General features: G+C 40.7%; 1 protein-coding gene across 3 annotated transcripts in view; it reads right to left on the reverse strand.

Moving 5' to 3' along the window:
• Window positions 1–206: 206 nt before the first annotated feature.
• Window positions 207–24,025, reverse strand: part of LOC108251151 (tetraspanin-18-like) — a 55,804-nt gene continuing 31,985 nt past the window's right edge. The window contains exons 1-9 of one of the 3 annotated variants that reach the window (XM_037979965.1): window positions 13,808–18,532; window positions 13,632–13,732; window positions 12,516–12,611; window positions 7,779–7,973; window positions 6,686–6,760; window positions 5,363–5,461; window positions 5,121–5,288; window positions 4,237–4,320; window positions 207–3,945 (exon numbers count right to left, since the gene is read on the reverse strand). In XM_037979965.1, the coding sequence (XP_037835893.1) occupies window positions 3,898–3,945; window positions 4,237–4,320; window positions 5,121–5,288; window positions 5,363–5,461; window positions 6,686–6,760; window positions 7,779–7,973; window positions 12,516–12,578 (732 nt within the window). In that variant the 5' untranslated portion in view covers window positions 12,579–12,611; window positions 13,632–13,732; window positions 13,808–18,532 and the 3' untranslated portion in view covers window positions 207–3,897. Of the gene's footprint in view, window positions 3,946–4,236; window positions 4,321–5,120; window positions 5,289–5,362; window positions 5,462–6,685; window positions 6,761–7,778; window positions 7,974–12,515; window positions 12,612–13,631; window positions 18,533–24,025 lie in introns of those variants that run through there. The other 2 variants (XM_025002878.2, XM_017441345.3) reach the window with 2 other exon arrangements.

Below are 24,025 nucleotides of genomic sequence, written 5' to 3' on the forward strand. Positions count from 1 at the left end.
TTTCTCCAGCAGCAGAAACTGTAGAGCTTCCATCCCCTTTTGCAAACATTCCTGCTTTAGTGTGTGATCATAGCTGTCTACCAACCTGTGGACAATGCACTGGTGTACATTTATATATATATGTGTGTATATGTGTGTGTGTGTGTGTGTATAAATGTATATAGGTTCATTAATGTTATAGATATAGATAAATGTTCAATACCCCCCACCCCTTGTATAAATATATTGGTGTATATATGTTCATCGATTTGAATATAAAAACAATTAATCAAAATCAGTTAAATGTGAATGTTTGTGCTCTTTATTCAGAAAATCCACATTGCATCTACCTTTCAGGATCTGGTTATTACAGACACAGATTAAATGTTAAATGAATATTTCTATACTTATCACCACAGTAATAGTGTTACACATGTTAGTAGCTCTAAACACTTAAAATAATACATGTTCGTTTGGTGCTTACCATAAAAATTTAAGTCTTAACATTTTTAGTAATCACATTAAAAGTTAAAAACGTTGTCTTTTTCCAAATATATTAGTGTTTGTAAATGACAGGCATTAACTGAAAACACTTTGTAGAACGGCACTTTATGAAGTTCAGTCCGTTTCCTTGTATTAGTGAACGGGCAGGTCTGTCACATCCAATATGGCGGACGCTCTGACGTATCGCTGCCACGGGCCAGGCCGCTCAACGAGGGGGATATGTATTTATGTCTATGGTCTTGATAACACGTGTAATAAAGTTCCAGACTGTCTCCTTTTTTACATTTACAGCCACCAAAACAATACGCAATCATCTTTAAATGTAAGGTGATAAATGGATCAATAATTGGTGTTTTGTGACACACTAGGGTCCCGACCCCAGCTTTAGGAACCACTTGTGTCAGTAAAATTCCCTAAACACTGTAGAAAAATGTCCCTTTAAACAACAGTGGGATTTAGTTGAGGAGCCAGGTTTGGAACGACCTGTTCACAGTAGAAACAGTTCAAAGTTTAAACAGGTCACAGAAAGTTGGACTTTACATGACTGAGATGTTTTTATACAAACACATTTAGTTTGATGAGTTTTGGAGATTTTACCACAGAATGTTCAGCTTACAGTACGATGATGTTAGACTGTCTTTGAGCTGACAAATTTTCCAACATTCCTGCAAACTGATTCCTATTTCCACAGTCTTTATATGTTAAAACATGAGCATTTTGTCAGCTTAGACTATTATAAAGGAACTTCCAAATTCTTTTTGGGCTTTAGAGAAAAACATTGATGGATGTTGAAATCTCAGGCAGGAGCTACAGTGATACACATCAACCTTTCAGCAGATATTTGCAGTTTCTTCTCTTCTCACTGTAGCTTGTGAAGTCCAGTGAAGCATCCCAGCTAGTCTACAGTGGATTTACTATAAATCCATCAGTTACAAATGTTACAGATGGAAACAACCATAAAATATCACTCAATCAAGTAAAAAACTGAAACTTAACTATATACAGTCCTGTACAGAACTATCAATACAACCTGAAATGGTAAATGGGCTGTACTTATATAGCGCCTTTCTAGACAATCAGGCCACTCAAAGTGCTTTTAACACAATCTGTGCCTCATTTCCCCATCCACACACATTCATACAGCACTGAATGTCTACAAAGCTACTCTGAATAAATCATTCTATGGAGTCTAATCAGTGCTTTAAACTCCATTCACACACCAATTATTCTTAATTGATTTATTTAATCCTAATTTCTTAAGATTTTCCTTCCAAACTAACAAACCTTAATCCTTCTAATTGAATCTTCAGGCTTTTGTTCCCAGCAGCCTGTCACAGACACACGATTTGTTAGTTCAGCTTAAGAAATTTAAGATGAATTATTAAAAAATACCAGTTTGACAGTCAGGATTTTAGGTCATGAGTTTACAATTTTCTGACATGTTGGTTTAATGAAGAACTTTTTAAAGAAATAATCAAATTACAGATGTCCAAAGATTTTTATAGTCACACTTTTTAAAAATGTGCAGCAGCAATGCAAAAATAACTCCTAAAATCATAGATAACATAAGTTTATTGAACATCAGTGTTTCTAAAACTCACAAAAGAAATCAATATGATCACACAAAGAGAATAACTTTACAGTCTTATGGAATATTTCCACCAATCAGATGAAATTCTGACAACTTCTTCACTTACAGCAACACATTACACATGCCTGCATTTATATACAAACTATTAGAAATGCTCCACTGTACAAAGACCAATGAAAGGAGGAACATCAGCCTTCTGTCACCAGGGGGAGCCACTTGTTTGCTTTAGTTTGAAATGAAGGAGGCCTTAAAAAACGATTTATTTACTCTTCCAGGTAATTTCAAACATCATCTCCATGGCACCACTGTTTATCAAAGCTGCCGCAGCATTAAAAAAGACCCATTCTACCTGTTTTAGTCAGGCTTTACTCATTTCCAGGGGTCTTAGTTGAATGTTTCTGTCTAACAAGCACCTACACCCACAGCTCTGTCCATGTAGAGCTAATGAAGTGAACCACTTGTCTCCACCATCCTTTTCTGTTTCTGTATGTTCCTGACCACAATTAAGTTCTTTGTTGTTAGATTAAGGATGGTAGATTGTAGTTACTGACCTACTATAGTTTTTTTGTAAGTTAACCAATATTTATTACGCAATTTACTCGCATTAGTTTTCAAGAATTTATGTTTGTTGTTACTAAATAACATTGGTTTATATTTTTTAACCCTGACAGTGTAGTTGATTGTTACCGTGTTTGAAGTGTGGAAGTTGTTACATTATTTGTACAGTTTACATTTACCAAACAAGGCACTACTAGTTTGTTAATTACTCTTTTTCCTTCATTTGGAACCACACTTTGCAGTTTGTGTAAGAAGAATAATTGTGCCTGTGCATCTGTATATTTTAAGTTGTGAAATAAATCCTAGAACAATTTCCTGCCTGCCTTCTGTGTCCTAACTAGACACCTCATATCCATGACTGCTTTTCCAAAGCAGCCTCAGTATGAGGGTCACAGTTCAGTATGACTCTGGTACAGCAGGATATAGATAAGATAAGCAAATGCCTAATGCCTGTTTTTTTAGCAGATAATAACCCTTCCATAAGCAGAGACAGTAAAACAAAGCACCCTGGGTAGTATTGTGTAAGGCAGGTCATGTATAGCAAAGTAGGATTTGTCACCTGATAACTTCACTGTCTCTTTTTCATCCGTTCTGAACTGTAAACAGTGTTCATGTGTCAAACAGAAAGATTGATAAACTCCAGAAACAGAATCCAGTGTTTGTTTTAGTTAATTCGATGAAGACTTGATGTGAAATAAGACAATAAAGAAGTGAATAATAACTCTCTGATGTAAAAATAGAAAAGTAAAATGTGAAATACACTCCAAACTTCTCAACAAGTAAGCATTGATGTGGAAAAACGAAGCTTACACTTATTGTTTGGCATAACTCTGCCCAACACAGTAAAAAATAAAGGTACAGAAAAAACCTTAAGAACTTCATCAGCTTGTCGCTCCACCTATACCATGAAAGGTGCAGTGCATTTTTTAACTTAAAGGACACTTTTTACATCCTAATGTACCAAAACATCCTTCAGTCTATGATAATCTTCCTTTTTCAAGTACATTCTTATCCCTTGATTTTTTTACCTCTCACCTCTCACCTCTCCTCACTGCAGCTGTCTTTGATCACTGTGACCACAGAGTTTTAGTTTAAGACTTTTACTAAATATTTTATTTGTCTACGTCACTTTACCTGTTCATAATATCTGCACTGAACTGTCATGGTACAATTACATAGACCATTACACCCCTAGTATATACAGTGTGTGTATGTGTGCATATATGATGAGGAGGAGGAGGAGGAGGAGGAGGAGGAGGAGGACATTACTGGATTCCTCTGAATAAACACATAGCAAACACCATGGCGAAGAGCTGGAAGAGAACAGAGCACATCAGATCAGGAAATGAACAAACATCTTACTGAAAACAAATAAATTTAGGATAAATAAATAGTTCTCTGAAAAGAAATTAAATAAAATAACTATTTTCCACTGAACTGCAGAATCATGTCTATGTCACACATGCTCAGATTTCAATGTTTACACTGAATAATGTAATACACATTATGATAAAAGTTTCAGATATTTTGTTCTGTATTTATACTCTGTTATAATCCATTATTACATAATTTAAGACAGACATAAACAACTAAACAGCACATACTTCAATTGCAAGAACAACAATGGCTAGTGCTCCTGCTGAGTAGATGTATGTCTCAAAATATTCCACCATTGCTGAGTAACAACCCTGCAGGTAAAACACAAACACACTCATTAGAACTGCAGAATGTAAACAAATGTAATAAAAAACAAGTTGCTTTAAATAAAGTTTCTCAATGTAATTAAAAATCGTCAGATTTCCAAATGAGGTCATGGTCTTGGGTTATTTGCATTTCATTTTCTAGGTTTATTTTACTTTTATTTTTTGTCACGTTTTTCCCTTGTGTTTTCATTTATATTTTTTTGTTATTTACCGGTTTACCAGACTTTCAGAGGGTACATTGCTGCTTAGCCTTGGCAAAGAGTGCAGGTCATAGGTGTCTAGCTTGGTCACAATCATACTTCTCAGGTCAGCTGCCCTCGTATTCAGTTCCTCAGGGCTCAGTGGGGCTTGGTACCCATATTTGGATGGTGGGGATGGTGATAGTATCTCCCCCCTGATCTGTCATTCTGGCTCCCCCTTACCGTAGCATCGTTTTTGTATCTCATCAAAAGTGTGATAGCAAGTTTTGCTCTTGAATGTTGGAATATTGAAGGTCTGACACCCACTTTTGCCATGTTCGGCATCAGTGCTCTCTTTGCAGAGTTCTTTCAGATTGAGCTTCACAGGTTAGCTCAAATCAAGAGAAACATCTGACTTGTTTCAGGAAGCTTCTATCTTACTATCTTGTCTTAGTCTTTAATTCATAGGACTGACTGAGATAAGAGAAGAATCTAATGTCTTGTATTTTGATAAATGTAGATCTGCTTGTTTTTAGTAATCATAAAAAGTCTGCCAACACACATTAAACCAAGACAAACTGATCTGATCTGAATTCTGATTCTGACCTTGTTGTGTCGAAAGGCTACGCTGCCACTCACGCACTGCTCCACGCCAACCTCTCCAAGGTAACCGTTCCTCTGGCAGCAGGACTCAGGAACCATCTTGGCTGGTTTCAGAAGCCTAAAGAGGCTCTCCTCAAAGTCCTCGGGTCCGCTCACACCGCAACAGTCAAACTGTTTGGAAGGAACAAGATGGTGATGACTGTTGTTCATCAAGTGGGAGAAATTTTGTAGGACAGATGGCTCACCGTGGTCATGATGACATTCCACGTGGATGTAAACACGTCAGTATTGTTGCGACCTTGATAGTGGCGTTTCAGCTCTCTGCTGAAATACTCTCTGGTTAACTAAAATGACACAAAAACACAGTGCAGGTCAGAAAATTCTCTATAGAAATATGTTGATGTTTGGTACACACTGAGAGAGGTGAAAGCCTCAACATTGAATTCCACAGGAACACACACACACCAAAATCTGCTTTTTGATTCTTAGCACCGATTGGAACACAAACTGTCAGTTATCAGAAATTTACAGCATCGAGCCAAATGGGTTTCCACAAGGGCAGAAGGGAACAAAGACCACAAACACATCAAGGAAGAACTCTGATCCCATGGATACCCTAACTGATTCAAGAAATCAAGGAAACACTCAACTCAATCAAATGAAGGAGAAAAAAAAACAAGAGAATCTGAAACTCACAAGATTTTTTTTGAGCAAAATATTTCAGCGCATTTCAAACCTAAAAACTGTCCCAGACAGAGACTGTCTCACTCCAAAGAAAAAACATCTAAACACAAGCTTTGTGGTGTGGTATATGCAGTCCAATGCAGTGAGGAATGTTCAGACCTCTCTAATGAAAAAAACAAAACAGCACAACACAATACAGAAGAGCAAACTCGTCAGGTCAAGACTCAGCATTTCATCATCTCAAGGAAAAGGGATACTCTTTTACATTACCAGTTCTGATTTAGGTTACCAACAAAATTAGAAAACTTTCAAGACCAGGGTAAACTAAGACCAAATCCAATCTAAATCCAAAACCAAATTCAGTACCAAGCCTAACACCATACTAAAATCAAATCTAAACAAGCTTGAAGTCCCAAACCAGTCTAATGCCAAACCAAACCTAGTCTGAAATTAAGTCCAAATTCTAGCTAGTCTGAGATTAGGTCCAAAATCAGAAAAACTATGATTCTAAAAAATTCTATTCAATCCATACAACCAAGTTAAAAACTAGATTGAAATCAATTCAAACAGTTATCTAAAAGCAGTTCCTGAACCTTTTTTAATTTAAGTCCAACGTTAAGTTGAAATAAAGTCCATAATTAGGACTAAAGCCTGTTGGCATTTTAGTCCATAATTCACGGAAAACCCAACCATCTAAAAGCCACTGTCGAGCCCAGTTTCCATTCAGATCTAGAAAACTGGAGAACTAAAAGAGAATTTCCATACATTTGATTATGCATGAATAAGACTTAGGTCATCTGTTGAATTTTTAGCTGTTTTAGACCTTTAAAATAAAAAGAGAGAAGTATTGTTACTGTAAGAACTGATCCAGAGATGGTACTCACATGCTCCCTGAAAAGGAATGCTAGGATGGCAGCTGCAAGCTCCGCCAGGAAGATGAAGAGGATCAACATGAAGAACTGAGACCAAACAAGAGAAATTACACTCTCAGATCTTGTGCAAACTTATATTACAGGGATATTTATTTTTCAATTGATGTTCTGTCTAATAGTTAGCAATAGTTATTCCCTTATCAGGCTTGACATCAGTTGTGTGGACAAAAGGGCAAAAGTCTTCATCTAGGTAAGGCTAATGGCTGGCCAAACGAGGCCATTTTTTAATTATATTTTAAGCTTATAAAATCACACTTTCTTAACAAAACAACATATCAGTGTGAAAGAAAGCTGCATGAGCTAGTATTAAACCTCTACATTAAGCTTGACGTTGTTGGGTTACTTTATGACTGTTTTTAACCAAACACTGCTCGTTTTAATACGCAAATGTATGTGTGCTACATGAAAATAAACAGTGATTATGCTAATGATGCTAAATGTCTAGCCTGTCCAAAAGGTTACTCAATTCTCAGTAAACAGATATATTCAGCAGCCTCAGCACTAATAACTTATAACTGTCTAGTCTCAGCATACATACAGATGTTTGTTTGAAAACACAGAAACAAACTAAACACAAGGTGTCGTGCAAATGTATAGAGATTTGATGTGTAATATAGTGTTCTTTCACACCAGTATGTTTTATAAGCCAGAAAAAAACATATTTAAAATGAACCCTTGTTCAGCTAGCTTTTAGCCTAGTCTGGAAGAAGACTTTTGTCTATTTCTCCACACTCCGTGCTCTATGACTGGTATCATGGCTGATAAAGTAATTATGATAACTGTCTGACAGACCATCACTGACCAGATTACCCTAGCCAAAGTCTAAAGTAAAACTCTGAAAGAACTTCAGAAAGTCTGGAGAACTGTTGATCAAGACCCCTTTAAACAATTATAGGAAAGTTTGGATAATTACAATGATAATATATATATATATATAAAACAAGGACTGGACCAAAACTGTAAACAGCACTGCATCTTCAAACAAACATGTAAAAATAAGGCTTGTAATGACTAATAGCTGTCCTTTAAAATATGTCTGACTTACAAAAAGCAGCAGACATTTATTTTCACGGATGGCTCCACAGCAGCCCAGGAAGCCCAGCAGGAACAGCATGGCCCCCAAGACCAGGATGACGTAGACCCCTGTGAACAGCAAGGGGTTGACTGCCACAATCTCCCTGAAGCCCATCGGGTCCACCAACACCCAAACTCCAACACCCAGCAGGAAAGAGCCACCGAGCTGTAAAGATGGGGAACATGTTAGATACATGTAGAAATTCTACTGAATACTAATACAGAGTCCAGGTGAGGAACAGACACAGCAAAAACCTGGAACTACAAATAAAACCTGAAGCCATATAATTTATTGTGTCAGCATTTAGAAACCACAGAGCAGTCTAATCTGACTCTGTAAGATGGACCACAATCATTTATTTAAAGCCTGAACCTGCTGGTAAGATTACTGATATGTGTTCCAACAGCATACAGGCACAAAAACTACAAACAATTAAAGTAGATGAGATTCAGAATTATATTTATTAGCCAAGTGTGTGAAGAACATACAAAACTAGACTAGACTAGTTAGTTGTTTAAAAGGGTGTTGGCTTATGTGAAGTGAGGTGAAATTTATTTATATAGCACTTTTCAGCAACAAGGTGATTCAAAGTGCTTTACAATACAGAAACAACAATCAGGTACAGAACCAAATACAGACATACAGAGATAAAAACATCAATCAGGTAATTTTATCTAATAGTAAGATTGGTAAGAGATAACAGATTGGTTAATGGTATGACTATAACAGAGTAGGGTTGATAAAACAATAACAGGTCTTTAATGTGTAATACTTCTGACTTAGACCATTTAAGCATGAATAAACCTTCCTCTAAGAGGAAGCATTTACAGATACAGAAATAAAAGTATAACTATAACAGATATAACAAAAACAGGTCTTTAATATGATATGTTGAAGTCGGTCAGGGATGTGTAAGCTAATAGACCGTTTGGACATGAATGAACTTTCCTCTAAGAGGAAACTTAAAAAATATCAAGACTATAATCAAAAGCAATTCTAGCTAACAGGACGGTTGATATAATGATATTGATAATAATGACAAGTCTTTAGTATAGTAGGTGCAGAGCCTTTCAGTGATCTATAAATCAATGGGGATATTTTAAAGTCTATCATTTAACTTGGATAAAACCTTTCATCTAAGAGGAAATATTAAAGTTGATACAGTGATAACAGGTCTTAATAGACCATTAGAAAATGAATATTTTTTCCTCTTAGAGAAGCATTAATAAGACAAATCTATTTGATAAGAGTAGACAGAAGCAGAGAGAAAAAAGCCACATGAGGTCCAGATAGCAAGCAGAGTGACAGATGAAGAGACAAGCAGAGACGGTGGAGGTCAGTGTAGTGTGTTTATGAATGTGTGTGTGTGTTGGTGTGAGTGTGTGTGTTTGTGTGAGTGTGTGTGTGTGTTTGCAGATAAGTCCATGAATCACGTCACAGAGGCCATTGTCTTTGATAATATGATGGATTGTTTATCAACCAGCCCAGAGCAGATCCACAGATTTCCTCAGGCAAGGGAGGGGGCAGAGCATCTTATTTACATAAAATCCAGGAGGAATTGAAGATAGCTGTCCAACAAGGCCTGCGTTGGGGGAGCCAGATTCACATGACAATAACTGTTTTGGTTCAGGCCGACTTTTATTTTCCGTCTGCCTTGAAAGTCTTGCTGGTGTTTCTCAATGGCGAATCCAAACAGCCAAATTCCAGGTCTATTCAGCCAGATTCAAGCGAACAACTTTCTCCAAGATGTATCCCATTTCATCCCAGAGTCCAGCCTGCGATCCTGTGAAAGGATCACATCCAGTCTGCGATTCTGCTCATGTAACATCACAGTCTGAGTGTTGATCGCTCTGCAGATCCCATCAAGCATTCCTGGCAGCTTCTCAATGGTCAAAACCGCTGCCAGGACTTTATGAATTTGTCGATATGTCAGGTAACTGCCTAATCTAAACAGCAGAAATCCTGTTATCAAAAATCCTAATATGTAAAGATCCTCCATGTCCTCGACTGACAAAGTCAAAAGGCACACAATCTTCCACTTCTGCCAGGAATCCATTGTGTATCCAGCGAAAGATGTCCCATCTTGACAAGCAGGCTCTCCCTTGCCCTGTCTTCCCTTCGAGAAAATTTGATCAATTTTGTTGATAGACCAGCTGATCAGATCCATAGCTCATAAATTTTGGAAAATATACAAAGAGAGGCTCCGAAAAGAGACAAGACACAGAGCTGAGCAGGGCAGACAAGGGAGGGCTCAGGAGACAGAGAAAAAGATGTCCGCCTTTCACCAGGAGCAAAGAGAAAGTTAAGGGGAAAAAAAACTTCCTATGGCAACTAGTTCTGGTCTGCAGACTTCTGGATCTCCTGCAGGGTGAGAGAAGATTAAAAAGTCATTATCCAGGGTGTGAGGGATCAGAATGAGTTTTTCCTGTTTGTTTCCTGGTTTCTGAGGTGTACAAGTCCTGGATGAAGGGCAGGGGAGCTCCAATAATGATGTTTCTGCTATCCTCACAGTTAACTGCAGTCTGTATCTGTTGTGTTTGGTCTCTGCTTCAAACCACATTGTGACGGAGGAGCCAGGACTGTTTCAATAACTGATGTGTAAAAGTGGATCAGCAGCTCCTGTGGCAGTCCGAACGTTCTCAGTTGATGCAGCAAGAACATCCTTTGCTGGGCCACAGTTGGATATGGTGTGGGGGAGCAGTGATGGTGACTCTTGAGATTCACTGTCATCTCCACACACTTCAACATGTTCAGCTCCAGGTTGTTGGGGCTATGCCAAAGCACCAGCTGCTCAACCTCCCTCTGGTATGCAGACTCACCATCATCTTGGATGAGTTTGATGACTGTGGTGCTATCTGCAAACTTCAGGTTGTGTGTAAAGGTGTGAGTCATTAGTGTACAGGGAGAAAAGCAGTGGAGAGAAGACACAATCCTGGGTTAGGGATTATGACAAAGTAATGATGTACATTTTCAGCTGCCACACAACTGTGGGCTTTAAATGCCAAAAGAACAAAGTAAGATTTATTTTGATGGAGAACTCTCAAGTGTTTATTTTCTAACAAGTGTCCAAACTGGGGCAACAGCGTGCCTTTCTTCTTCAAAATACCAGTGGCTTTCAGCTGCAATTTCGAGCATACAGAAGACAATTTGAAAAAAAATATGGTGTTTAACAGAAACAGCATCGCTACACTGAGCTTATCTGCCATGTTCTGATAAATGTTGTTCAGGGGATGTCCGTCACACAAATAGAGAATTGAGCAACATGTAAAAGCAGCTGATTTTGGTCCACGAACAAATAGATGAAGTGGAACAAAAATAAAGGTTTCAGCTTTTCAAAGTAGTTTCCTTTGGCTGCTCTGATTTCTTTAGTCAGCGAGTGTCTGGCCTGCCTGTACAGAGCCATGTTCCCAACACTTAATGCCTCCTACTTCATCTGTCTGAGTTCTCTCAGTTTGAATGAAAACCATGGCTTATTGCTCCGCAGAGCAAGAGTTCAGGGGGACGGCCCGGGTACCGTTAGGCGTTCCCCCGGACCCTCGGCCATGCGGAGCGGAGCGAGTCATCGGCCGGGATCCTCGGCGAAGCAGACTGAGGTGGGGCATCCTCCCGGACCCTTCATTAGACTCAGAAGAGGAAGCAGGGGCGGCAGCATCGGGCTGACCCGCTGAGGAAACAGAGGCAGCGACTTCTGTGACCCCTACCGAGACACAGGCTGGCGGTGGGGTGTCGCCGCCGACCCCTACTGAGACACTGGCTGGCGGTGGGGCGTCGCCGCCGACCCCTACTGAGACACTGGCTGGCGGTGGGGCGTCGCCGCCGACCCCTACTGAGACACTGGCTGGGGGTGGGGTGTCGCCGCTGACTCCTACTGAGACACTGGCTGGTGGTGGGGCGTCGCCGCAGTCCTCTCTCACTGCAACGTGGAGCCCGAGAAAATCCTCTTCAGCGAGGTCAGAAAAAGAAAAAAATGAGTCTGCTGGGTTCTGGGGTGGCTGATTCATTCTGTCAGGAGTGGTGGAGACGAAGGCGAACCCAGAGCACAGACTCATTTTAAATCAACTAATTTATTTGAATAAAGAAAATAAACAAAACAAAAGCTGACATGGCAGCAAAGCTAGAACAAACACGCAAACCAAATAATAACATGGAGCACGGAGCTACAAAGTATAAAACAAACAGATACGGGCCCAGAGCGAGAAACCGGGGACAGAAAAACAATGATTCAGTGAAGAGTGGAGGAGACGACCGGGTTTTTAAACACAGGAGGTGATTAGGGAAGTGGGCACAGGTGGAATGATTACGAGACCTAGGGACAGGTGTAGATGGGCGTGGCAGGGAGACGAGAGTAACTGAGGAGGAGTGAGTAGTGACAGGAAACAAAGACACGAACAACAAGAACTAAACTAAGACAAAGATAACTGAACACAACCAGAAAACATGAAGACAATAAACAGAATACAAAAACCCCACAGAAAACCCCAAACGTAATGACAGTGAATACAGCCTTTGCAGCACGTTGACAGTGAATGCATCATTTTGAAGCATGCTGCAAATGCTGCAATGACATCTATGCATTTATGTCTAAAAACATTTAAGAGTGTGAGGGGGCTTTATTATTCTGTTGTTTTGTCAGTTAAGTTTAAAATATGTAAACTGTTTTTTAGGAAACATTTTTTTTCTGTGAATGTTAAAGTGCATCAGACTCACAAAGATAAAAAAGTTGAAGATGAACATCAGATATTTCATACAGCTGAGGCAGTCACCCTCCATGGCTGAGGCTCTGGATGACACCGCCCCCAGCCCCTGCAAAACACACAGAAATATCAACAAAAAGCTGTGAAATCAAAATCATTTTGGCTTCAAATTGCCAAAAAAATCCTCTTTAAAGCTTCAGAAATAATGTTTTATTCAGAAAATAATTTGGTTTCTTTTTTCTGAATTTAATGTCAGTGCTGTTGGCCATCTACTTACAAAAGCTTTTATTATATGGCTGAAGTAGAATAAAGTCATTGCAAAGTCTTTACTTAAAAAGGTTCATTTTTCCTTTCTCTCTTTGGAAGGTTTATTACCTGCTGGTGATTGCCTCTTCTACAAGTCATCACGATTAAACTGCTGTAAAAATCACTGACATATATTACCTTACAATGGAACGACTTGAAAAGACAAATTTGCAGGCTGGTTTGTTTCAGTGCTTTTTTTTGGTCAAAAATTGTTTTATTTCTGAACAGATTCCATAAACTGTTTCATTAACCAGTTATTGATGAAATCTGTATTTAGAACTTGTTTAACAAAGATTTTGCTGTTGAGAGATTTCTAAGTTATTCTGCATAAATATCACAGTAAAACTCATTTGTTTACATTTTACATGATGTATAACAGCCAGTTTAGTGAGGCACAAAAAATTAAAAATCATTCAGATTCCTCCCAAACATTTATTGGCAAACAGCACATATGTGAAGTACAAACTACCAGCACAAATGTACACTAGAGATGTAATGGTATACCTTAAGTGCATATAATGAGTATTCACCCTCTTGAATGTTTTATGATTTTATTTGTGAGGATCTGGGGTTTGGCTCCACCTTCTGGGTGGCGCCACTAATCATTGTCCACAGGTGTTCCTCATACTACTGACGAGACCATACAGGATTTAAGCAGCAGGCTGTGATCACATCTTTGCTGGAGCATCCAAACTTCTGGGTTAGATTCTCCACCTCAGCGTCTAACCTTGACTCCTGCTCCTAGTGTTAACTACGTTCTCTGTTTTTGCCTACGTCCTAGGTTTTTGCCACGTCACGACTACGGATACTACGAACTACTTACCTGGGACCACTCAGATACTTATCTTGCTGGAACTGGCTCATCACTCCTGGAACTCTTGGAACCGCTCCTCCTCTCTTCGGCGTTGTATTCACCTCCTGGATCTGTAAGCAAACAAAGAAACATTACTACCACCACCTTGCTATCATTCTGGATCAAGACTCGTACCCGAGACTCACCTAGCTCTCCTTCTCTTGCAGACTCCTCCGGATACCGCCCACTGTACATAGTCTTCCACCCTGTAAATAAATTCACTTACCGTTATCTTCGTCTCCGTGTTTTGGTCTTGGTTTCGCTCTCTCTGGACAGAATCCCCTGAGTTCTGACAGTATGCTCCAGCCACAACAGTCCAAGAGCGTTACCAACTCCAGACACGTGTGGTTTATCACAGTCACAGCCTTGTGTTAGCTCCTTGCTAATATTTTTTGCGCTTCGCCAAATCTACGGACAGGTTTATGTGGGTTAAGAGGGCCACCGTAGTCATGGCGGAATCCTCTTCTCGACCGGAAAATTCCGAGGTCGCCTCGTTATTAGCTCGACACGAATCCCTGATCAATACTCTCTGCGAAAGACAACAGTCTGAAACGGGTCATTTGGACCAATTAACCCTTCTAACTCAAGAAATCCACCAAAAGTTGTCATCGCTAGTTCCCACCGCTGCCGATTCCTCTTCTGCATCCACTTCTTCGGTCACGTCACTTCCGGTATCTAATCCCGGACATTTTCGTGAGGTTCCCTCGCCGACTCCCGAACCTTTTTCAGGGGAGATCGGTAAATGTGCAGGGTTCCTTCCTCAGTGCTATTTAGTATTTGCTCGCTCGCCGCAGTCTTTTGCCAATGGGCCGGCAAAGATTGCATACATAATTGGGCTTCTTCGCGATAAGGCACTAAAGTGGGCAGAAGCTAAGTACAGTTTTCGGACTATCCAGGTAACCCCCTTCGATCAATTTATTGAGGATTTGGAACAGACTTTTGGGTTCAAATATACAGATACTGAAATTACGCAGAGGATATGGAATTTAAAGCAGGGTTCACGCTCCGTGGCCCAATTCGCCATCGACTTCCGGACACTGGCGGCTACTTCCGGATGGAACGAGTCCACTTTGAAGGGAGTTTTTATTCATTCTCTTCAAGAAACCCTCAAGGACCAGCTAGCGGGATGGGAGGAGCCACGAGCTCTGGATGATTTGATCACTCTGGCCATACGCCTGGATAACCGCCTGCGTGAGAGACAACGGGAGAGAAGGGATCGGACAACCAACCTTGGTCGTCACGCTGCTATCACAGAGTATGAACAAACGATCCCGAACATGGACTCAGAACCTATGCAGGTAGGAAGAGCAAGACTAACGGCAGAAGAGAGACTCAGGCGCGTAGAGGCTAGGGAATGCTTTTATTGCAGGGAGAAAGATCATTTCCGAGCCGGATGCCCTCAGTTAAAAGGGAAGACTCACTAGTTAACCGAGGGGTACTAGTGAGTAGCCTCACACAACCTCTCGGAATCACGATTGTTTGTCCACACAACTCTCCTAAACCATCAAGTGAAGGTTCCACTCCACGCACTAATCGATTCAGGTGCAGAACAAAGTTTGATTTCTAGAAATTTAGTCGAAAAGCTACAGTTAACACTTACCCCATTATCTTCTCCTCTTCCTGTTCTGGACATTTCCGGTCAAGTTATCACTAAGATGACACAAAAGGTGGATAAACGGCAGTTTCTGGTGTCAGGGAATCACAGAGAGGAGAGTGAGTTCTTAGTTTTTTCCGCACCTAACTCTCAGATGATTTTAGGGTTTCCTTGGCTGCAGATCCACAACCCAGTAATTAACTGGACAGAAAAGAGGATCGAGTCGTGGAGTCCCTTCTGCCTACAAAATTGTCTACACTCTGCGTTGCCTTCATCCTATGTCAGGGCTGAACCTGAACAAGCCATAGACTTTACCAAAATCCCGGTTGAGTATCATCATCTTGCTCCCGCATTTAGTAAATCTAAGGCATTATCCTTGCCACCACATCGACCTTACGACTGCGCCATAGAACTTATTCCAGGGGAGACATTACCATCAAGCAGGTTGTTTAACCTTTCAGGACCTGAAAGAGAGGCAATGAAGTCTTACATTGAGGACTCCCTGGCTTCTGGCATCATCCGTCCATCCAAGTCACCTTTGGGAGCAGGATTTTTCTTCGTCCAGAAGAAAGATAAAAGCCTCCGCCCTTGCATCGAATATCGAGGACTAAATCAGATCACCGTTAAAAACAAATATCCTCTCCCATTAATCGATTTGGTTCACCAACAACTTCATTCTGCTACCATATTAACCAAACTGGATCTTCGGAACGCTTACCATTTGGTAAGAATACGGGAGGGGGACGAGTGGAAGACAGCCTTCAAGACCCCTCTTGGCCACTTCGAATATTTAGTTATGCCATTTGGACTCACCAACGCCCCTGCAGTATTCCAGTCATTAATTAATGACATTTTGAGAGATTTTCTTAACATTTCAGTGTTCGTTTACCTTGATGATATCCTCATCTTTTCACAGGATCCAGCACAGCACCAGAACCACGTAAAAGCAGTCTTGCAACGCCTCCTAAAAAACCAACTCTTCGTCAAAGCAGAAAAATGTGAGTTCAGTGTGACCACAGTCAACTTTCTGGGTTTTATTTTTGGACAGGGTTTCTATCAGACAGACCCTGAGAAGACCAGAGCCGTCGCAGACTGGCCCACTCCCACCGATCGTCGTCAACTCCAGAGATTCCTAGGTTTCGCCAATTTCTACCGCAGATTCATAAAGGACTACAGTAAGATTGCAACCCCTCTCACACAACTCACTTCCACCAAACAATCCTTCGTCTGGTCACCTGAAGCGCAATCGGCCTTCAGTGAGTTAAAGGCCCGTTTTGTTTCGGCTCCGATACTTCGCCACCCTGATCCTAAGCTGCAATTCATTGTTAAAGTTGACGCATCGGATACAGGGGTAGGGGCCATCCTATCACAGAGGTCTACAGAAGACAATAAGGTACATCCATGTGCATATTTCTCTCGGCGTCTTACTTCGGCCGAGAGCAACTACGACGTCGGTAACAGGGAGTTATTGGCCATAAAACTAGCTCTAGAAGAATGGAGACATTGGCTAGAGGGGAGCGAGGTTCCATTCGTCATATGGACAGACCACAAAAATCTAGCATATCTTCAAACAGCCAAGAGGTTAAATCCCCGACAGGCTAGGTGGTCCCTGTTTTTTTGACGATTCAACTTTTCTATTACTTTCAGACCAGGAACCAAGAATGTAAAGCCGGACGTGCTGTCTAGGCTTTGGTCCCGGGAGAGCTCCTCAGAACTAGAGGAAACTATACTTTCCCCATCCCTGATCGTTGGAGCCCTCACGTGGGACATTGAGAGGGAGATTCAGGAGGCCCAACGGGTTGAACCTGACCCCGGAGGAGGCCCTCCTGGTAAGATCTACGTCCCCACAGCAGTAAGGCCTAGGGTACTGGATTGGCTACACTCTCAGCAGTTTTCTTGTCACCCAGGAGTAAATCGAATGCTCAAGTTGGCCACCCAGTACTTCTGGTGGTCTAGTCTGACGGCGGATATCAAAGAGTTTGTCTCGGCCTGTTCCACTTGCGCCCGTTTTAAGGGCGGTAATCAACCTCCGGCCGGTTTGTTACAGCCATTACCCATACCTAGTCATCCATGGTCACACATCGCGATAGATTTCGTCACGGGATTGCCACCGTCACAAGGACACACTGTCATATTCACCATTGTTGACCATTTTTCTAAATCAGCACACTTTGTTCCACTTCCCAAGCTCCCCACTGCTTCTGAGACAGCTGAAATAATCACTCACCAAGTGTTCCGTCTCCATGGGATCCCAGTGGACATTGTTTCTGACAGAGGTCCTCAATTTACGTCTCAGGTATGGCGTAATTTCTGCAAGGGATTGGGGGCTGGGGTGAGTCTCACGTCAGGGTACCATCCGCAATCTAATGGTCAGTCCAAGAGGTGCAACCAGGAGTTGGAGGTGGCCCTCAGATGCCTGGCAAGTGACAATCCCTCAACCTGGAGCAAGAAGCTCGTTTGGATCGAGTACGCGCACAACACACGTCTCTTCAGCCACAGGATTATCTCCATTCGAGGCGGCTCTAGGTTATAACCCACCATTGTTTCCCAGCTTCGAAATTGAGATCACTGTTCCCTCTGTGCAGGCACACCTACGAAGATGTCGGAGCATTTGGAGGCAAACTAGGAGGGCATTACAGAGATCCGTTGAACAGAACAAGAGACATGCCGACCGTCACCGTTCCGCGGCACCCAGTTACAAGGTGGGCGACAAGGTCTGGCTTTCTACCCGGGACATTCCTTTGAAGGGTACCTCAAGAAAACTAGCACCTCGCTTCATCGGACCCTTTCCGATCGAGAGAATACTGAACCCCACCTCAGTCCGTCTAACTCTCCCGGCAGCTATGCAGATCCACCCATCTTTTCATGTCTTCCAGATTAAGCCATTTCTGGACAGTCCATTAAACCCACCTACCGTCCTCCCCCCTCCCGCCCGGCTGATTTACAACCATCCGGCTTTCACGGTCAATCGCATTATCGATGTGCGGCAGAGAGGTAGAGGTTCTCAGTTCCTGGTAGATTGGGAGGGCTATGGACCTGAGGAGCGCACGTGGGTTCCCAGGTCTTTTATCCTGGATCCCACTCTAATCTCAGACTTTTTTAGGGCTCATCCAGAGAGGCATCCAAAATCGCCAAGGGGCGATTGTTAAGGGGGGGATACTGTGAGGATCTGGGGTTTGGCTCCACCTTCTGGGTGGCGCCACTAATCATTGTCCACAGGTGTTCCTCATACTACTGACGAGACCATACAGGATTTAAGCAGCAGGCTGTGATCACATCTTCGCTGGAGCATCCAACCTACTGGGTTAGATTCTCCACCTCAGCGTCTAACCTTGACTCCTGCTCCTAGTGTTAACTACGTTCTCTGTTTTTGCCTACGTCCTAGGTTTTTGCCACGTCACGACTACGGATACTACGGACTACTTACCTGGGACCACTCAGATACTTACCTTGCTGGAACTGGCTCGTCACTCCTGGAACTCTTGGAACCGCTCCTCCTCTCTTCGGCGTTGTATTCACCTCCTGGATCTGTAAGCAAACAAAGAAACATTACTACCACCACCTTGCTATCATTCTGGATCAAGACTCGTACCCGAGACTCACCTAGCTCTCCTTCTCTTGCAGACTCCTCCGGATACCGCCCACTGTACATAGTCTTCCACCCTGTAAATAAATTCACTTACCGTTATTTTGTTTTGGTCTTGGTTTCGCTCTCTCTGGACAGAATCCCCTGAGTTCTGACATTATTGCTGTCATAAAATAATCAGAGTAAATATAAATTGGCCTTTTGGCTTAAAAAAAAACCCATCTTCAGTGTCAAAGTAAAATCATATTTCTACAGAGCAATATCAGTTCAATATAAATATGAAATATAAAATAAGTGGCCGCATAAATTTTTACCCCCTTTAAAATGCCTGGCCTAATGCAACTCAGAGAAAAGATTATTGAAAAGTACAAGTCAGGGGATGGATACAAAAAAAGAAAAAGAAAGAAAATAGAAAATTTTCAGTCTTGACTAGAGCCGGCTGTCGAGAAGCACTTCACCATGGAGTCTTCCACATGCTGTTTGGCCAGCTCTAGTCTAGATTTAATCTGAGTTTTCTTCAACATTATCTTTCTCTTTGTCTCTCTACCATAAACCTCAGACTGGTGAAGAACCCAGACAACAGTAGTTGGAGCTCAGTCTCTCCATCTCTCCTGCTGAAGCTTTAACTCCTTCAGAGAGCTCACAGGTGTCTCTGTTCTCCTTCTTCACCATCACTCAGTTTGTGAGGACGGCCTGCTCTTGGTAGATTTACTCATGTCTCATACTCCTTCCATTTCTTGATGATGGATTTAAAAGACCTCCTGTTTAGGGCCTTGAAAATCATTTTGTTTTCATCCCCTGAGTTGTACTTTTCAATAATCCTTTGTCTGAGTTGATTGGAGTGTTCTTTTGTGTTTATGGTGCAATGATAGCCAGGAACACTGAATGACCAGGTGTTCTTATACATAAATCACTTGATACACTTCAACTGCATTCAAGTGATTCCAATTTCACTAATTGTGAGACAACTAGCACCAAGTGGGTGGACCTCTGTTGAATGGAATTGAACAGTCATTTTAAAGGGGGATATTTAGGCAATCATTTATTTTACATAATATATTTTTATTTATTCTGCATTACTTTGTATAAATAAGTTTTCACATTGTCACTTAAAATGATTGTTTTTAAACAGTTTTTTTATCCAAAAGACCAAATTATATTGACCATGATTGGTTTAAAATAGCAATAAAAGGGTAAAACCTCCAAAGGGGCGAATACTTTTTTTATAGGTGCTGTATGTACCGTACATATACACAACAAAATATAACATCTCCCAATGTTTACCATTTAAATGCTGGACTGAAGACACAAATCTCTCCTTTTATCGTCCCTCTCTGTTTAAAAAAGCAAAAAAAAATACAAGAGTTTTTTTTTTCTTCTGCTGGGAAAAATGTAACAAAGAACTATTTAGATGCAACACTACTAGTCTTTTTAGCATCTGATTTTACCCTAAAGGGCCCAGGAGTTTTTGAAGAACAAGAAGGATAGCAAAATATATTACAACTTGGTACGTACCAGGTACATGCCTGGTATTCACAATGTAAGTACCCAGAATATTCCAGGTAAGTACAGGGTAACAAGCTACTTTATAATAAAGCCTGTACTAATTGGGTACCAGTGAGTACCCAGTATATTCCAGGTAAGTAGAGTAACAAGTCACTTCATAATACAGCCCATTCCCACAGGTATCAGGTACATACCCTGTAAGCACCGCTAGGATCATCTACCTACACAGTATCTGGCTGTATTACAGATTGCTACCAAAGGAAGTAACATGATATGTCTCCATTCAATAAGGACTGGACAGAAACTGAGTGGAAAAAGTAGCCAAAGTCCAAAGAAAACCCTGAAACACCTTCTGAATGTCTGGACAACTGTCAATGAAGACCACTTTAACAGATTACAGGAAAGTCTGGCTGCTTGGAAGGAAAATATAAAAAGATGGATTTTTGAACAGTCTTGCACCAGATGACATTCCAATAAGAAACCACTTAAGTCTTTAGTGCTTCATCTCATCATCACACCTTTTAGTATTTCCATTCTGTTACAGTTAAATTAAATCAATCTACAGCCATTTTGCACATATTGTAAATAAGGATGTCTTAATTGTGACATTGGTGACAGATTATCTCGGATCTTGGAACAAACAGGACATTAGCCATGACTTTTTAAGGTAAAAAAAATCACGGAACCCAATTTCAGAATTACAATGAATCATTTATTGTTTAACAATGTAAAAATAAACCCTACAGAATGAGGATTTGGCAGCTAGCTAGACAGGGATCGGAGCTGATTCTACTCAATGAGCAGGATGGTGAAGTGTTGGATGACACATCAGCACAAACAGTTTTTGTCAGTTATGGGGACGTGACACTGACAGGCTGTCCTTATGAGAGAGAGCGACACATAAGGGGGGGGGGGTTGGCAGCAGCTGAGGAGGACATGTTGATGTAAGTGGGGCCATCAGTGGGGGTGTGAACAAGACCAACTGTGCACTTACGGTCCCTGATGGTGTTTACCAGTTGAAACTAACATGCAGCCACCTGTCACAGCAGAGAGGATGCTTTCATATCTGCACAGTTGGTCAAATCACACTGTTGGTGCTTATTTTCAATTATATTACTGTTTGATCACAGATTAAATGTTATATATCATCCCTGGGACATTCATCTTAATAGCCTCTTTCAGATACAAGCAGCAGGTTCAGTCACTGCCGACTCAAGCCCATAAGAGTTTAGCAGATTTCCCTTATTTTGTGGTAATAATATGATTCTAGAAAGGCTTGGAAACAGAAATCCCAAAGCTACTTGACCTGATTATCACATACCAAGAGATAACACTTTTCTGATTTCAAAAAAACAAGAACCTCAAATTATTCCCTGGTTTTAAAACAAGAATATGACCAGAGAGGAGGTCAGAACCTAAAACTCAACTGAACCTGCCAACAGAACCACATCAACTCCAAAAAGCACAAGCGAGACCCTGAGGTATGCTACTTAATTATGGAAAAATTCATAATTTTAATATTTTGATCAATATTATAATCAAGAATATTGAAAAACATTATTAATTTAGTTTGAAAACATCACATGCCTTTTTTCTTAAACTTTGCCTTAGAATAACTGATTAAAACATTTTTGCTCAAATGTAAGCTAAGTTTATACTTGACACGTTGATCACCGCGCAAGGCTTATCAACAGTAATGCAATCACGCTATCCCCTGTGCAGTGTCACGTGGTCGTACAACTTCGAATTATTGTAACTTGCCACGGGCCGCGCTCCATTCAAAATGGATGATTTCGGTGCTCTAGCAGAGCTGGTTCGCCTGTATCAGCATTTCTATGATCCCTCTGTGAGAGATCACAAAGATAATCAAACGGCTCAAAACTCATGGAAGGAGATTACTGCTGCAGCCAATAAAGAGGAGAGTTTATAGAAATATTAGTCCTATGATGGGTGAATTACAACTAAAGCAAATAAATTAATAAAAGTCAAACTGAATGCTTTAAGTTTAAACATCCTCTCTGTATCACAGCCAGAAACACAACAGCTCTTCCTCCTGAATACCTGCAGCCATATTTGATGGGACAACCATCTGCTCTCTTTTTACCGTATTTCCACTGGTTACGTAGCGTACTGCCCTGTCTTTTTGGAGAATACTGCTCCGACGTAAGCAACAAGTATAAACGGCTCCACTGCTCGCTCAGGTGTGGAGCCCTGTGCAATGCTACACAGTGTGACTCTAACTGAGCCTTAAGCCTCCCTCTTATTTAAACGTTCACCTCTCATCTCCTCCTCAGCGCCTCTTCTGTCTTGAGCTGCCTGGAACCCTCTGGATCTAGATCAACTGCTTATTTCTTCAATTGTACATTAATAAATCCTTTAAAACTTTCCTCTGGTCTCCTGAGAGTATTGGGTGCATGTGGGTCAGGCACCTAAGCTGAAACATGACAAAGAGTGCACACTTGCAAAGCAACACATGGCAAATAATCCTAATAATAATTTGTTTATGTTGATTTCACTACTTTATGAAAACTGAAACTAAAAATGTATTTAAATTGCACAGCCCAAACCAGACCCTTTCTCTACACAACTGCACCTTGAGATTCTTTTCATTAACGCCACCAAAAGATCAGAGACATAGGACGGCCCTGGTGGAGGACTTGCACCAGGAACAAGCTCCACTTTGTGCTGAAGATGTGGACTCAGTTCTGGCTTTGGTTTTACAGGAACCAGATGGGAAACCATCAAGAAAACAATCAGTGAAAGGTGGAGCTTCTTACAGATAATCTTTCCAAACAAACTGATCCAGAGAAGGTTACGAGTTCAGACTATGGACTCAAGCAAAATCTCCATCATGATACACAAAACTGATTTTTAACTAAACTTAAGATAAGTTAAGCTCACTTTGTAGCACACAAATCAAAATGTTTAAAAAGCTCAAAATGTTGACCTACTTTAACCATAAAAAGTAAGTATCTAATGTAAAAAAATAAAAAATAAATCTGTCATGATATCAGATCAGGAAAAACTTTGTTTTGGACAGCAAGAATACACTTTTTAATATAAATGATGCATCTGAGATGTTTAAATATCTTTAAAAAGAAAAATAAATGACTGGATGTTTGCTCAGGGACTTTAACACCTTTAATTCCTGCTTTTCCCAGTTTCAGTCCTTGTCTGCACATAGAGCTTTAATGTGTGTAAAATGATTTTCTGTTAATCTGACCTGTGGTGAAGCTTTTACTTTAATGACCTAAAACAAGGAAAGCTCTGTTCTCATTGCAATTACTCACAGGTTTATGACATGAACCAAGAAAACAATTACAGACAGTTATTGAAGAAAAAATAAATTTTAAAAAAGCATGGCAGCAACACAATTTTAGATCATAACAAAAATACATCTTAATCATAAACCTGCTGGGATCACAAGCAGAAAAATAACTGTTATAATTAGTAATATTTATCAGCTAATTAAGTTAATACAAGTATAACTACATGATAACAACTACAGTCAAAGAAAAGCCAACAAATTCACAACCAACAGTGTTGTGCTGAAAGTTCAAAAACAACAAAACTCAAAGAAACTTTCAGAAATTAATAATAACTGAGAGGAAACTTTAAACTATATCAAAAAAGAAACAAGTTTTGTGAGAATATTTAATTAAGCTTAGCATTTTTTTG

Source organism: Kryptolebias marmoratus, linkage group LG15 (assembly GCF_001649575.2).
Source record: "Kryptolebias marmoratus isolate JLee-2015 linkage group LG15, ASM164957v2, whole genome shotgun sequence".
Lineage (NCBI taxonomy): Eukaryota > Metazoa > Chordata > Actinopteri > Cyprinodontiformes > Rivulidae > Kryptolebias > Kryptolebias marmoratus.